The sequence below is a fragment of the Megalops cyprinoides genome, chromosome 9 (assembly GCF_013368585.1).
Source record: "Megalops cyprinoides isolate fMegCyp1 chromosome 9, fMegCyp1.pri, whole genome shotgun sequence".
NCBI classification, from domain to species: Eukaryota; Metazoa; Chordata; class Actinopteri; order Elopiformes; family Megalopidae; genus Megalops; species Megalops cyprinoides.
In genome coordinates this window covers 35,506,750-35,524,068 of record NC_050591.1, presented here as the reverse complement: position 1 = coordinate 35,524,068, position 17,319 = coordinate 35,506,750, and the positions used below count along the sequence as shown (strand labels likewise).

The 17,319-nt window shown below is 45.3% G+C and overlaps 1 protein-coding gene across 2 annotated transcripts in view; it reads right to left on the bottom strand.

The window, feature by feature from the left end:
• Positions 1 to 13,522, bottom strand: part of LOC118782838 (CD166 antigen homolog) — a 55,468-nt gene extending 41,946 nt beyond the window's left edge. For both annotated transcript variants that reach the window (XM_036536430.1, XM_036536431.1), the window contains exon 1: positions 13,237 to 13,522. In XM_036536430.1, the coding sequence (XP_036392323.1) occupies positions 13,237 to 13,294 (58 nt within the window). In that variant the 5' untranslated portion in view covers positions 13,295 to 13,522. The remainder of the gene's footprint in view (positions 1 to 13,236) is intronic.
• Positions 13,523 to 17,319: the final 3,797 nt, after the last annotated feature.

Below are 17,319 nucleotides of genomic sequence, written 5' to 3'. Positions count from 1 at the left end.
ATAATGGGCCGGCGCGTCCGCCGATCTCCCCCTGAATGCGCGAACAGCCAAGCGCAAATAAACACACTTGAGCTATGCAAATTTTTGTTGCGATTTCATATTAAGTGACCCTTCCACACAGGAAATAACATGGTGACATTAGAAATAGAAAAGGGAACGTTAGAATCACGCGTTTATTACGTGTGCATTTGCAGAAAATCTGCCTCCGGGTGATGAAGAATGAAAAAAGGAACCCTTTCCTAATGTCTCCTGGCACGTACATTATTCAACACGAGACGCCCGAAAGTTTATTTTTCAGCCCGCCATCTCCCATATTGAGCTGCCATTTCAGGTGGTGCTAAATTAATTTAGCATGGAATTGCGCCGCCGAACACCGTATACTGCCCCCCCCCCCCCCCCCCCCGCGCTTTATTAAACATCGCTTCGGATGAAAAATGCGAAAAGTTGAGGAGCGTACAGAGCCGAAAATAGGGACCGCGCGTCGAAATGAACCGTCTGACGCTCGTTGCTATGTCTCGAATGTTCTCTCCGCGGAGGTCAAGAGGGATCAGAAAGCAAATGCCACTGTTAATGAATGCACGGCGGTTTGAGATGTTTGTCTGGGCCCTGGCGAGTGCATGGTGAGTGACTCTTGACTTTTCCGGTAGGTCGCATTCCACAGGCGCAGATCGCGTCCAATCAGCGGACGGGCGTCCCCCTCCGTGCGGCTGATGAAGCACCGTGAGAGAAACCGCACTTGGCCAGAGAAATGAACACTCTCCCTCAAAGGCAGCGGCTCTGCTGCTGACTGCCGCATTGTTTTTTCTTCTCCAGCAACACAAAAAGAGCCTCGCGTGCTCAGAACTTTATAAAACGTGAAAAGTAATGCTTGCGCTTTATTTAGAACACTTATTCCAAAGCGCTGCAGGGCCCCGCGTTTCTGGTTCAGCCACGGCTTAGAGCGGTGCATGTCAGCTGCTTGATATACCGCGCAGTAAACGAACAGGGTTTCAGCCCGGGGCTCCGTCCCAGGGCACAGAGGAGGCTCTTTGTAGCACCGGTTGTAAATTGACAACTTCAGCGACATCTACACAGCTTTGTAATTAACTGTATTGCTGCTGTACTCCTAAAAAAGGGAGGGGTGGGGGGGTGAAGACAGAGGCACCGAGGTTAAAGCTCTGTAATCGCGCTTGTACAATGACCTTCTCACTTAACCTGCTCGGGCTTCTTTCCCGGACATTTTTTCCACAAATGATACGTGACTGTACTGATAATTTGAAACGATCTTATAAGGGTTGAGGCCTGGGAGAATAGTGTTTGACTTTTTTTTTTTTTTTTTTTTTTTGGTCATGCCACGGTCCAGCATGTACTTTTCAGTGTTTCAATAATTCAGATAGCCCTGGTGTGCATCATGAATCCTGATTCTCTCAAAATCAGGTGCTTCTTTTCTGGATGAAAGGAATTATTTTTAACAAGCACCTGTTACAGACATCAACAGGAAACAGAGGCAGCTGCCAAAGGTGCCGTGTGGCATGCTTGTTAGCAGTGTCTGCTCTATTGCAGACTTGGTGAGCGCAGTACTCATGAATAAAGGGACTGCCTTTTCTGCTTCAGGACCAAGGCCTTGATTCTCGCCCACGCTGCGGTTTGTCCCCGAGTTTTGAGTAGGTGGTTTTTTTTTTCCTAATTTCTTACACATTTTTGTTTATCTTTTGACAGACAGTGTTGTGACAGAAGTGACAGCTGCTTGGCCTTGGATGCATTATTCAGAGTTAAAAAACCTGAATCCAGGCCTAAGATCTGCCAGACCTGCCTCTCGTCACCTGTTGGGCTCCGTGACGTGGTCCTCTGTTACATCCAGATATTAGGAGTGTGGTGTCATGCTAGGGAGCAGGGAATGTAACTCAGAGGTTGCTGGTTCGATTCCCAGGCGGGGCGCTGTTGGGCAGAGTGCTTTACCTGAATACTTTCTATAAATAACCAGCTGTAAGAAAGCTAAGAAAAAAAATGTATGTACACACACACACGTATATATACATACACACACACGCACATGACTGCTAAGCAAATGCAATGGATAAGGACAAAAAGAAGTCCCGTTTCCTGCGTTTAGCACAAGCTTATATGGCTTTGTGGAATAAACTTGAGATTAGTTTTAAGCAGCACATAATGACTTACGGCAATAAAGAGCACTGCATTGTAAAATAAAATAAAATAAAAAAAAAAAAACACCAATGACGGGCTTCAGGATCTCAAAAATAACTGCTTTACAAGCACCGGCGGAGAACGTGGGCACTGACAGGAGAGAGTAAAGACAATGCAGGCAGGGAACGGCCTTGGAGCCGGAGCCGGGGCCCAGACCACATGGAGCTCGGCCCTGTGTGCTCCGACAACAATGAGAGAAAGAGACAAAAATACACTGCAATAGAAAAGGCAGAAAAGGCTGCTTACAAATGAAGGGACACGAAATTGAAAATTGAAAAGGTCATCGACAGACAGGCGTTTTGTGTGTGTGTATAAACCCCGCGGAGAGCTGGTTTTAAAAAGCCCAATACCTACACCTCATTTCCTGGCCCGGAAGCGGTCGTACTCATCCAGATTACCCATTACAAAGGTCAGAGAAAGAAAAACAGAAGTGGGTCAGATAAAAACCGCAGTGCTGTACTCAGCCCACAGCCTCCTATAAAACCAAGGCCGGTACATTTTTAAGAGCCGGCTATCTCAATTTGCAATCTTGGGACCTTCGTTGCGATTTGTGATGGCCAATTTAATTTACTGACCATCGGAGATGTCCCAGGAGACAACCGCGTCGTTTAAGAGGGACATGTGTGACTCAGCACCATCGTTTCATTTCAGCGAGAGGTGGTGTCATAAAGGAGCCAAAAATAAAGGGAAAGTTTTTTACTTTGAGTTCCAAGAACAAAGAGCACTGAAATGCTCCTCTTTCTTATCTCGAGCAAACATGTTTGAAGAAATCCTTTGAAAATTTTTCAAAAGAGGAGGTATCCATTACGAAAATGTGCCTTCAACAAGACGGCAATAAGAAGCTGAAATTACCATATCTGCAGTCATTCATTTCGCACGAACGACATTACAGCACGCTGAAGGCAGAGAAACTCCTGGAGGAATACAATCACAATGGGACTATTCCCAGATAGTGATATCCCTGACTGGTGCAAATGATATCACAACCGCTCATCTGATAAGGTTAAAGGATGCAGTCTCGCGGGAACCACGTCCGCTTAGCAGCTAAATTTAAACCAAAGCAGCATTTTATCACTCACTAAGCTTTCAACAGGCACCAGGCTGCAACATTTCATATCAGAATTAACTTTTTTTTTTCTGAGGCTGCAAGATATGTTTCAGTTAGCAAAAATATGCACACGCATACATTTGTGTGCACTCACACACACACTCAGATTCAAACACACAGTGTATTTCTAAATGTCTGGCATACGGCAGCCCAAAGCTCCCATGTAAAGCCCATTACGAGTAAAGAAAAGCACTGTCCATGGGGTGTCCCCTGTTTGCAACCACGAGCAGCAGAGGTGGTTTTTGCATATTTGGGTTTTTTTTTTTCAGATGGAAAGCCGTTAGCCTGCGCTCTTTCAAAGACGAGCGTGCCGCATCTGAAGGAGTCCTCCGGCAGCTACTCGATTCATCCCGGTGGGCGTATTGTTTCTCGCCGTAATTACAATGAGAAAAGGGTCAACAGCACAAGTCACGGTCTTACATGTGTCTGATTAGAAGTGCCCGCCTCACAATGTCCCCGGCGGGGGGGACCACCTGGCCCCCGTGAATAACAAGGGACTGAACCTCACTTCCTCTGCGGGACAAAGGCTGGCCAATGCGAGGAGGCCGTCCAAAATCTCCCGCCCACCCCTTCCCTCCATCTCCTCCCAGGAGTGGCTTCATGCATTTCAATTGAGGGGTCCTTGCATTTTACACACACACACACACACACACACACACACACACACACACACACACACACACACACACACACACAGCCGATTCTCTCCTGTTGTTTGAGCCACGCACTCATATTTTTCCTGTCGCATTTTCTCTGTTACACATTTACGGCTCTTTGAGCACAGAAACTATTGTACTTGACCCCTCTTGGTGGCGAATAAATCATCTTGCTCTGAATGGCAGGGGCTGCTGTCGTGGAGGGAAGAAAAGGAGAGAGGGAGGATAGAGAGAGGAAGAGAGAGTGCTCAGTGAGCTGCTGGATCTCTTCGCCGCTCGGGGAGAGACAGCTCTGAATCCTATATTAAAATTCCACCCGGACCACCAGAGAGCAGCCCATTTCTGCAGGGATTCCTCTAGGTGTTCCAACCTCAGGGCTCAAAATGCAATAAATTGGAAAAACATGTCCTCATGCTTCCCAGTTTTTTTATGCTGTATCATCTTGTACAAATTACTTGTAAAAAGAATTTTTCAGAAAAAAAAAATTCCAGGCCTATCTAAACCTGATGTTACAGAACCGGTAGATGTGTGAGTAGGTGAGATAGGTCTGGATTAAGAGGAAACCGGCGGACCACGACCGCAGGAAACAGCAAAGTGCTGAAACGGGTAGAGCTAGGAAAGTAGTTCTATCAGCCTGGAGTGCCGGGCGAGAGATTACAAGCAGCACTGATGGTGTTATTTACTGTTTATTCATGTATAGCTCACCTTCTTTTATCATGCAAATGTCACCCCTACAAGGGTAAAGCCAGGAAGCCACACAGTCTCAGAGCAGGGGGAGAGTTATTAATTTGTCGCTTGACAGAATATGTCTTCCCCTCCTCAAGAGCAGAGTAAGCCAATCGCTCCGTTTTATAATTGAAACTCCTACGGCGACATTTACTTGGCGGCATAAGGTATAAGACTATCTCAGAAACACAAAAGGAGGTGAAAAGGCATAAAGTGGTAGGCTTTTTTCTCCCTCAAGATAGGTTGCCGCCCGGAAAAGCCAAGCGATTATATTACCAAAAAACAACCTTATCTCGCCATAGGAACCACGTGGGTCTCGATCACACATTTTGCCCCCCGCCCCCCTTTTTTAAATCTTCCCCTCAGAGAAAGTGCTGCTTTGAGTAGGAACCCAAACAAAGCAACTCTTAAGGGTCTGGTCTGCGGACTCCGACGAGACAGGAGTCAGAAATGAGGAATTCCAGACCTCACGGCAAAACGAGACATCACAGAGCTTCACAAGCGCCACTGTCACCGGGCCGACCTTGCCTTCGTCAGCCGTGGGCGTAATGGAGTTATCTTGACCTTGTGCAACCTTTATAATGAATGTGAGAATCTGGCTGCGTTTTTGCTCTCCGCCCCCCCCCCGTACCCCCTTCGCCACCCCAATCACGAAAGTGCAACAAATCACATTCCTCGCGAGAGACGTTTTATTAGTGGGGATGGGTTGCGGTAACACACTGACAATGTGAGCTTTCACATTGTGATTTAGGTGCTTCTTGCAAATGAGCTGAGAATGCCTGGTGTGTGTTGGGTGGGTGGGGGGTGGTGGGGGTGTTAAATCTTGTCACTAACAACACTATGTCCATTAGCGTTATGTACTGTCATAAGCTACCAGGCGGAAACAAGTGACAAGGAGATCTATCCTCGTTGCGAGCAGACGCGACAATCTCAAAAAAAAACACACACAGACGAACACAAAACAAGCTGTGTGTCCTCCGGTTTCACAGTCCATCAAGCTTCCACGAGACGTGACTTATCACCGCTGTATCTGCTTGTTGGACTGGAAACGCCGCAGATAAAGCCTTCCAAATTCTCAGTATGGATATTCTGCCAATTACTTTAGCCCAAAACGTTCCTGTCGCTCGCTACGCAAGCTCTGGCGGTGCACTCTGGGGACGACTCTGGGCATATGCCTCAGCTGAAAAAGTTGGAATTATGACTGCGTACTTTCAGCACTGTGAGATCTGTCACCAACTTTTTTTTCACTCTGTCGAAGAGATTTTCAAATCTGAAAAAAAAAAAAAAAAAAACCACCAGCAGTAGCCCCAATTACTTCATTGGGGCCTGTAATGCTTGGTGAACAGGGTCAGCTCTGCTGCAGGTGAAAGTTCACACCGTGGTGCCTCAGAGAGAATGATTAACCAAAGCGGTGGCCCCCACATGACCCCAGTCAGACATTCGACCCCGCCCATGTTGTTGGTGATCAGTCTCATTGAACATGGTCATCACCATAAAACAGCCTCGCTCCGCTTCCCCCGTAATGGGGCACCCCTCCCCCCCCCGGCTTTATTGGCGGGGTCCCCATGCCCTTCCTGGCTGTTACGCAGTCTAACACAGAGCACGCTTCTAGCCCTGCCTGGCGCCTGTGTCAGATTTAAGCGCGTCCCGCGGAAAGGAGCGGGGGCGGCCAGTCGCATCTCTGTGACCTGCAAAAAATGTCATCCCGCGCCGACACAGAAAGCCTCAGAAGCGATTTCTGCCTCTTTCCTTTGGTTTCCACGAGGTGCGAAAAGGTTATGCAGCTTTGAATGTCAAGCTCCATCGATGCATTGGGGAATCAGATGGGCTGCTGCTCCAATTCGATAAAATAACTAATTGCAGTGTGTGTGGCGGGTTTTCCCTCTGACAAACAAACAGGCCGGTCAAACGGGTTTGGCCGCTAATTGTCCTGCGGTGCTTTCAGATTGAATTCGGTTCTGCTTTCGTGAATAAGGTGTTAATAATATACATGAAATCGTCCGGCAGCACAAAAGCAACCAACGTGCTGGATGGTGAACAAAGAGAACCGTGGGCTTCACGGTTTCCTTTTCCATATTAGTGTGTCCCTTTGAGGAATCTTCCTCCTCGAAAGGGGGATTACATTGACACCTGGATTTAAAACAATGCCTTCCAAGGGGATTTATCAGAGCTATTTAAGTCTAGAATGGCCTTATCTTCCTTTCTCAGAGTCTGACGTGTTTGTGAAAGATAATACACGCTTTATACTTCCGTCTTAAAAAGGAAATATTCTTTGAGCTAAATTCCTAATCAATCTGTACCACGCTTCTCAGCTTTCATTATCGCGGATCAGAGTGTGTCTACGGGCCCATTAAAATAAAATGACAAATGATCTCTAAGTTAAAACCCGCCAATGCATTTTAAATAACGGATTCAGGTAAGTAATTGGGTGCTTTGCCGATCAATGCTAATTCCCCCTCGACTCTGGCTTCGATTTATACATCAATACATTTGTATTATCAGGCATGAGGGCGTGTTGAGACAGCTAAAACTGCCCAATTAAAGAACAAATTAATTATTGCAATGAATTCAACTGGAGAGTTCAATCATGACACTATAGCCATGTGGGGAGATTTTGATTATCACCTAAGATATTAAAACACTTACGATTCCGCGCTATGTAGCCTAACCCATGTTAATCCCACCACCCGTGTGGACTTCAGCATCTCACAGCGGCTTTATTATGTGCTGTTCAGCTAAACTCGAACATTTCCTCATAACCAATATAATGCAACCTACATGATGAACAGAAACACATTTGTGTGATATTCAACAGAAGCTCTTACTTTTAAGGGTGGGTTTTCTGGTGATGGATTGAAGTACTGAGAGTCTATGGTAAGTGAAGGTTTTTTTTTTTCTGTCTGGCAATTGATTTCCATTAAGTGCCTTCTGACAGCTAGCCCTTAGTTTTTCACAATCTAATCGAAATCGGAACACCCCCAGTGGGGCTCCGGTGACAGCCGGAATTAAGAAGCATTTCTATAAACTTCGCGTCACATTACACTGGGGTCCCCACGGAGCCGCGGTGTACATCCCCCCCCCCCCACCGCAGCGGTGTGGTTCCGACGCGCTCCGCTCCCGTTTAAATGCGATTCGGTCTCGCCCTGGCACACCCATATAGCGGCGCACCGCTCCACTGCCCTCCCATAGAAGATCTCCATCAGCTATTCAACGAGCTATTTGCACTGAGACAAATAACAATACCCCAGATGGAGATTCTCATATCAAAGCCTCCACCCACATTGAAACACAGACACCAGTCTGGAAAAACAAAAATCACCCAAGTCTCCCTGTCCGTCACCTGTATAGATGTAAGTGCAGTTTTCTTATATTGTACTGGAGTGAAACTCTTACATCTTTGAAGGGGAAAAAATACATTTTCACATTTTTAATTTCAGTTAAGTCGGGGAGGGGGGTGGTGGTGGGGGGGGTGAAAGTGGTCCCAGCAGAACAGCAGAATGGATAAAAATCTGGTCTCTATAAATGAATAAATGTCCAAGAAGTAATTTAGGCAATTCAGAGGTGAGGTCCCACTTCATCTGAGACCGGACGAGTCCATTAGCAAATGAAGAGACATGCCTTCTGGGAGAGGTGAGATGAAGGGGTGGGGGGTGGAGGTGTAGGGGGAAGAGAACAAAAAAAAGCAGATGTCTCACTCAACACAACGGGCCATATAAGCCCTTAATGGACCTGCTGCTCTACAGAAACCGGTTTCTGGGTTGAATACCATACAGGTACAAATTGGATTTCCCACTGGAACATGAAAACCCTTTAAAAATCTTAGAAAAATTTGTACCTCACATTTCCAGATCGCAAAGTACCAATAAAATGACACGTGGTATACACCGCCTGCCATAGGAGCTTAGTCTTACCAAACGATGGTAATTTTGCAAGTTGTCACTTAAAAGCAACGCCAGTTTCACTGCATGCACTTTCAAATTTGATCTTTAATTGCAATTGACAGGAACTCGGTGAAACCACCTGATATTCTTCTGCACCTAACAATACACCTCACAATTCGTTTCACAACAAGGACAATGAAAAATAAACACGCTACAAACAAGTGTGACTGAGTACATTTGGCTATTAGTGCCGGCATTTTGTTAAAGAGTGTTCTTTCCCCTGACATAGCGGTTATATCAATTTTAATTTTCCTGCACATTAAACAGAATGAATTTTCTCAGCTTCACTCTTGGCTGAGGGCTTACAAAACATCTGAAACTCCACTTCCACGTGACGTGGGTCACACAGCATTTACCATGACAAGACCTCAGTGCCCACACACGTGACATCACATGTCATATTTCAACAGTTGGAGCTCGCATGTGTGTACACGCGTGCGCACACACACACACACACGAGGGAGTGCACTTCCTCGTTAGAAATCTAAATCCGATAGAGGAGTTCTACCCCAGATAAACACCGCTTTTTTAAAATTCCTAACACAAACACAGATAACAGATAAGAATTGATAGGCAGCGATGGAAGAGTCTGCGATTGTTGTGTGGTCTCCAGAGAATCGTTGTCCCATATTATTATCTCTTCATTGAAAAAAAGGTCTGTTTTTCATGCATGGATCAGTTGCCTATGAGATATGAGGATGCAGCGATGCAATCTCACTGGCACAGACAACGCACTCACAGTCTAAAATATGATTCACACAGGTGGCACAGGCAAAGCTTGGCCTTTCTGCAGAAGTATGGATAGCGAGCGAAAGATTTGCATAGAGAAATGAAACTGAGGCCTAGCACTTTACTGCTCAACAGACTTAGCTGGTGACCAGACCTCCTACTGATGGTTTGATTATACCTGAAAGTAACACCTTTGAGCTTGCAAGGGCAAATAGCTCTTTACCCCACAGAGTGCTTACACAGAGACAAGCCTTGCACACCAACCATGCTCAGACAACAGACGCCAGCATTTATGCCAGCCAGCAAGGGCAGTTTTCACCAACAGCATGTTAGAAAAGAGCAGTACAGTATATACAGTGTAGGAGGGAAAGAACTGGGGCAAACAGCACCACACCCACCTGCCATATACCCACAGGCATCTGATCTGGGACGTTTTACGACATGCTGAGCCACACCACGTGCGCAGCTTTCCAACCACCCCCCACCCCCTGCAACAGACACAGCTCTAACGACACCATCTGCACAGTCGCCAAGGCAGCGCTTTACAGTCAACAACACCGCGCAGAAAGAGAACCAGGAGGTTCTTCCTCAGAGGAAGGTGACGATCTCATAACCCCCTACATCCATCTGACTGCTCCAGAGACCAGAGAGTCCACATCCACCGGCAGAGTTTACCAACCAGCAATGTTTATATCAACATGGTGCCAACAGTGGTGCCATTCTGCCTCTAGACTGCACCGTCTGTTTTAGAACCAGTCCCTTTCAAGACGGTACCTCAGAAAGCCCCCCCCCCCCATTACACACATTTCCTGGACACACATTAGGTATAGTTTTTTCCTATTACGCATGTGTTGCATATAAAGATTTCCACATTGGATACTAGTCCCACCAGGGCATTTGATCATCAAAAAGGCTGCTGTTGGGACTGCACTCCCATTCATTCTCTCTTTCTACCCCCCCCCCCTTCCCCACCCTCTCTCTCTCCCTTCCTCCTTTGTTCTCAATCTGACGGAAGTCTGGAAAAAAAAACATCTGCTTGAATAAAGGGTCTCAAATGACAGGTTTTTGTCTAAAACAAGACAGACGGGTCTGCAGCTTATAATTCTGCATGGTAATCAATACACACTCCTCAGCACCAACTTTCCCACTCCACAGCAAGTAAAACTTCTAACAGAAAACACTCTCTGGAAGCACAGAAGAAAGCAAGACCCTGGCAGCCTTTTGCAACGTGGTTGCTGCCATCAAGCTCACAGGGTGCACATTAACAAACTCCAGTAATGGTTCTCTCAGAAAACACATGAAAAATTACGCTAACATAAAAGAGGACAGATAAAATGTTGAAATGTTGAAAGTTGAGGCTTTGGTTTACACACTGTGTTCCAATCATTTTCAGAGTTGGTTTTCTCTTTCTTTTTTTTTGCTAGCGTAATGTCATTGTGAATCAGCACTGGTGCACAATTTAAATTTAATACATCTGGGCCATTATCAGTAGCTCTCTGCAACGTTGCCCTTGCAGAAAATCCAGCATTATACGCCACACAGCTTGTTCAGTGGTTGTTTTCCTCTCCTCTCTCGCCCTCAGTCTCTATCACCCCCTTTCTCTCCCTCTGTCTCATCTCGCTCTTTCAGAATCCCTCTTTCCTGCCTTCCCTTCCTTCTTATGTTTAATCACTGAATGCACTTGGCCAGACTGAGTTAGCCACAACTCCTCACCGGAACGAGGTACAGCAAACAATATAACCTGTTACACGACCTGCGTTGAGATTACAGTACTATGAGGGGTGGGTAGGCTAATTTAGATAAAATCAAAACAATGAACAGAACAAGAACCCCCCCCCCCCTATCTTTCAGCGGGAAAAGATTAGGCTTATCCTGGACCAAGTCCAACCGCCACCCGATAGGGCAACCTGTTCTGCCTCTATGACTCACACAGCAATTCCGTTCACACCAACAACAAGGAAGTACATAGCTAAGGTTTTAAATTATTTAGAATTTCTATCAAGTTGGCAAGCATTAATCAAGGAGGTAGTCTGACTGATCTTTCGGAACAGCAAAAAAATGGCACACTTTATTTGTTTATAACTCTTAACTGACAGCGGATAGTGGATAGATAGATAATGGATCTATATAAAAACTTTGTACGCACACACGCTAATAAATTAAGGTCCATTCGAGCGGTGAGCAATCGCGCCGGGATTGAACACTGCCAAACATCAACAACGAACCCGCGGTTCTGAAATAGCGCGCACGGACAACTTGACCGAATTTGCATTTGCAAATACGCCACAGAACTTCCATTAACCCCCCTGGAGACCTTCCATTAACCTCTCTGAGAGATCACACAGGCATGAAGTCACAGAGCCACACCACGCCACGCTGATGATTCACTCCGCCGCGCCACGCCGGGATTTCAGGCGGCGTCTATTAGCTGCGGTATCGGTTTCTCTTTGCTCCGTTTCAACCCACATTTAATCAGAAGACACTTCTTGACCTGCTGGCGAGGAGGACGTGCGTGCCTGTATGTGTGTGTGTGTTTGAGAGAAAGAGGGCGAGGGACAGCGAGAGAGATATGGGGAGATTGAGTCCGGGTAGTGCAATGAGAAATCGTAACATAAAAACCATCGACTGCACAGAACACACATCATAGACAGTAAACTTCGAATACATCGCTTAGCCGTTGATATTTTGCTCCTTTTAGTTGCATTTATGAAATGCAATGATGACTATGCATTGGAACCCTAGCACTGCTGCATAATATTTCAGAAATAAGACCATTAAGAAACCGACACTCAAATTTACGGACACTACTCGTTAACCATGGCATTACGTGCAGTGATATTCGTGACAGCGTCAGATGTTGTTCTGGCTGAGACTGGAGCAGACAGACCGAGAAGCGGTAGTGAAGTGTCCCCTCGCTAACATGGATTCGCTCGCAAACAAACTGCCTGCCTCACTCACTGACTGAGCGCCCAGCTCCCGCAGTAACGATACCATGCCGCTAGAGGGCGTGAAAGTCATTAAAGTGGTCGCACCGGTGGAACAGAGCCTCTTCGGTTCTTGTTTGCACATGTGGTCTCCTTCAGGCTTCATAAACTAGCTTTGTGCCCTGAAACATTCAATGCTCCAGTCCCCTTGAGAGCTAATAATAGTAATATTCTTTCATCAACTATCGTCATGATTGCAACTGTCGCGAAATACACCCCTATGTTCAAACAGAATCTTTACAAGCATTGTAACACTGCATTGAACACAAACTAAAGTTTCGTCCGGTTAAATCAGCAATTCGTTTTTAAATTAGCGAATCTTGTAAATAATTGAAATAATTTCTATCACTGTAAAGAACTTTCCTACACGTCTTTCATAATGCGTAAAGCGACACGGAGTTTACCGAGATCCCGCCTCACCCTCTCCCTCCCTCACCCTGTATGAAGTACATGAAGGCACTATTTATTCATCTGATAATTTAACATGCATTTCATTGTAATTTAGCTTCAGGAATTACACCCCGATTAGTAACACGTCCAATCTCAATGGTAAGAATGATCTTTTGTGCCGCTTCAACTCTAAGTGCGTTACGAATGCCTCAAACTCATTAGAAACGCTTCAATTACTTTATATAATCAAAACTTGTTGCTGCTCTTATTACACAAGGAAAGTTTTGTTGTTTTTTTCCAAAACCACTGAAAGGATTCTGTACATAAAAACTTAAACATTCATTATATTTTAGTTACACCCAAGTCACTGAAGCTTAACAGCTGGGCACGGAGATAGATGCTCTTTTCCGTCGGTCTTCACAGCAAGCGTTATAAATTGCTCCTCTAAATAAAGATGCCTTATGTTTTTAAAAATAATTAAGAAATAATCTAAGTAACAACATTTTAAAGGCAATTACCTTGAAGAAGCATCACTAACGCGACGAAGGCGCCAACGCAGTAGTCTGTCGAATGCATCCTTAGAAAATGAGCTTCGTTCGGTCCTCTTCAGAATTACCTGCACTGCGAGGAAACTCGTAGAGTTTATTTTTCTCCCGTTTTAACCGAAAAATATATATATTTATGAGGTCCCTTTCTCTCAGTGTGTTTTACTAAGGAGGATGCGATTATCTGTGTTAGTTAATCAAGCGTGTCTTTAATTCGCAGCCGTTTATTGTCTGTGTCTTGCTCTCACCAGTATTTACGAGCAGGTGAAATGTAATCAGCGCTGGGCCAGCTCGCCCGGAGGGTTTGAGCGCAAGCTCCGCCCTGGACCCACCCACCCCTCTCCCTCCGGCCCCCCCCCCCCCTCTCGCTAAGAAACCGCTTCGCTAGGAACGGAAAGCTTAAAAAAATGAACTTTTCCCCCCTTTTCGTCGCAGTATCACCTGTGTGTGTGTGTGTGTACGGTGTACGTGCGCGTTTGCTCTGCTGCCTCCGACTGTACGTTTTGGTGGAATTGGAAAGCGAAACAAAAGCGGTGCGTCAAGAAAGTTAAATATTTTAATAGTTATACTCAAACGTTCATATTTGTTGTGGATTCAGATAATAAAGTGTTCACTGCAAATATATGGGTTCAAGTAAATGTGCAAACGCAAATGTTATTCCAAATTATGAGAAAAAATATTTACAAATGGTGTAATTGTTTTCCCCAAGACTTGTGTAGAAAGGCATGCAAGCAGTCCCTGTTTGCTCTTTTAATCAATTTGTGGTCTGCAGGTATTCAGATTTCAAGAATGCCCGGTCCTATCGACTCAGATTAAGACCAGTATTGTTTTCTGCGCTGCCGTAGCAGTTCATGGCACGCACAAGGACTCCAGAATTCAATTAGTTTTTAATTAGTTCCGAAATTATAGCCGCATGAGCCGCCAATGCAATGCGCCGCAATGAATAATGTACATTACAATAAACGTCAAGCGGAACCGGGGATATTTCTGCTATATTTTGACATGTAAATCCTGCATTGATAAATTCTAGTAATAATTCATTGATTGAAAACATCAGGCTGATTTATTTTATTTCGTTTAGGTTTCATTTAGCGTGAAGTTAATATTATCGCCCTATTTGCACACACTGTGTGTACACACCTATTGGAATGGTTTCAGGTGTCGCTACAATAAGTGATCACGTGACAATGATATGCAGGAATGGCTGTTGACTGTTACATAAACTGCGAGTCATCTCATTAGTCAGGGAGGACAGGTGGGTGCAGATGATGAGGTGATTTGAACTGTTTGATGTCGAGCCTGCTGATAATCAAGAAAGAAAAACAGAGACAGGAAATAATCAGGTCCAGTCTTCATGGCATTAACACTGCGGAGACTGGGCTAAGCCAAAGCGCTGTTGGTAGCCGCCTGGTGCCATCACAGCCAACGGTTTCACCCGCACCTATAACGGATATCCAATGTTACTTTCAGCAAATTAGTAGAATCTCTGTCATAACAGGTGTGTTTGTTTTTGAACGGCTGAAAATGGATTCAGTACCTTCATTTGGCTAATTAGTATTTGTCATCAATAGGGCTGATCAGCTGAGTCCGCGCTGAAAGGCACAAGCCGGAAGCAGGTGTGGCCTCTTCCGGCAGCAGCTCCAGGAGGGCAGACAGCGTGAGCCGCACGATGCAGCGGGTTGCAGATTCTGCACTGTGGGACCGCGACACTCTTCTGAAGCCTTGACATGCTTGCGGCTGTTGACGGGTCTCTGCGCCCTGGAGGTCACAGGTAATCCCAGCCCATCTTTCCAATGTTCAATGGAGTTCCCCTCTGGCAGGAAGGACATCCATGGGCCAGCTGTCACATTCTGATCTGACAGGAAGAGGTTTTTACACTTGTAGCACCGGGACGTTCCTTGTGCTGCCGGTATGTTGTTACGTTTGAACAACACCCCCACAGTCAGGGCGGGGAGTGAGATCCCGGGACTTCATCAGTGTAGAGCTGTCCAATCAGGCTACCATCACTCACTGCAAATGGAGCTCTGCAGCTACTAGATAATCCTGACCAGGCCATCACAATCAGACATCACTTTTAATTGATCTGTTGTACACAACACTTTCCTTATTCTTGTGTAAGCCTCTATTATGCTCAAATTCAAATGTGCTTTATTTTGCATGGTTACAGAAGGTAAATTTTGCAGAGGTAAAAAAACACAGCTAAAACAAAGTATTTGCAAGATAATTATACAACACTTATTTCCTTAACATGGCTGTAATGAGCTATAATGGTGACAATAATGATAATAATATTCATTGCAAAGGTATGGCAACATATAAGATACTTATTGACGTCTATCAGGAGGGTCCCATGCAAAACCTTAATTAGTGCCTGAAAGGGACATGGCTCGATGGCCACTGAGTCCAGCTGCGATGTTGCTGACATCACCTCATTCTGTCACATTAATAAACACCGGTGAGCCGAGCGCCGGGCCCCTCTGCGGGTGTCTGGACTGTAAACAATGAGCACGGTGCTGCCAGCTTGCAGCGGCTACGACGTGCCGTTCCCGATGCGGCGGAGGGGGGAGGGGGGGGGGGGGGGGGGGCGCGGACGGCCGTCAAGTCTCGCCCTCGGAGAGGTCTCCTGGATTGCGGCCTATCACAGATTGATTATTTTGGCTGGGAAGGCTTGCCAGGTTAGATATCACTCCCCAGACTGCATGCAGCGGCGTGTGGGACCTGGGCCCTCGTCCCAGCAGTGTACAGGTGTTCTTCCCCTGATAAGCGGGACACCCCTAGGTCCATCACGGGTCTGTCTTTCTCAATTGACACCAGGTTTCATGTTCAACAGGTGGAGTCACCTCATCGAGTGCGCGTGATGACTGCTCTAACTGATGAAGTGATGTAATGCTGATGCAACAGTCTTTAAAGCCACTGAGGTGTATCACAGCCAGTCAGGAATGATCAGCTAGTGAGACTGAAGACAAAAACATAATCACTATTCAAAATACTGTATCAAGTGCATGCATATAATGTTTCTTTTGAGAAGAGTTTTTTGAGGCTCAGTATATCTTAGTATAAACTATATTTGACTTACTGAGGAATGATGTGTCTCTAAAGGAGTCTAAACCCTTTATTCATGTGAAATGAAAACCATTTAGATGAATAAAGATTAATTAACTGTCATATGTTTGTGTAATAAATAATTCAAGATGTGGATAACTGTAGCGAATTGTAAATATTTATGCAAATAGTTCACATTGATTATTATAAAACATATCTGAACATGCAGGAGGTGCTGTTTTAAACGGTAAACAGTTTCAGCAGTTATACTGTCATGCCAGGTGCCAAAAGCCAGTTCCCTCCGTCACACTGGAATTTGACTGTACTAAATTATAATTATGAATTTTACTTTATTTTTCAGCTATACTTGCTAGCTAGCAGTTAATTATGGGCCCACACAAGACAAACTAAATGCCTTAGTCATATATTAAAAAAGAAATCTAATTTCCCCAGTGCAAAAACAGAATAATGTTATAACACTGAGTTGCAAGCCAACCATGAACTGTTATATTTCAACAGCACGTGAGATAATTTTGCTTATAACATAACAAAAAAAAACCATTAAGAGGTATTTTCAAAACAATGTGAGGTTTAACAGACCCTAGGATGTAGTGCATGAAACCTGAGCAACAGTGTTCTGAGCTCCAGTGTGGAGGAACATGGCATGAGAGGAGATTAAACATGCTTTAGCTCCCAGACTGGAGACACATACATGAGTATTTAGTCATACATGACACTTGCATTATGAGGAGAATTGATTTAGGGGATACTATAAAGAAATCTATGTTTCATCCGACGTGTTGTCACTGCGCAGAATGCCAGAGAATAATAGATCTTTTGTCTTATTTTGTGGTCCACAAAACTCCCATCAGGAGGACTGGGTGCACTGTAATCGATGCTGAACCCTGGCCTACGTGTCAAGATCCACATCGATCCGGTGATGCATACTGCCTAAGCCCAGGAATTTTTGACAGAGGCACAGCAGTGGCTTTACAGAAAACTGACAATATGTGT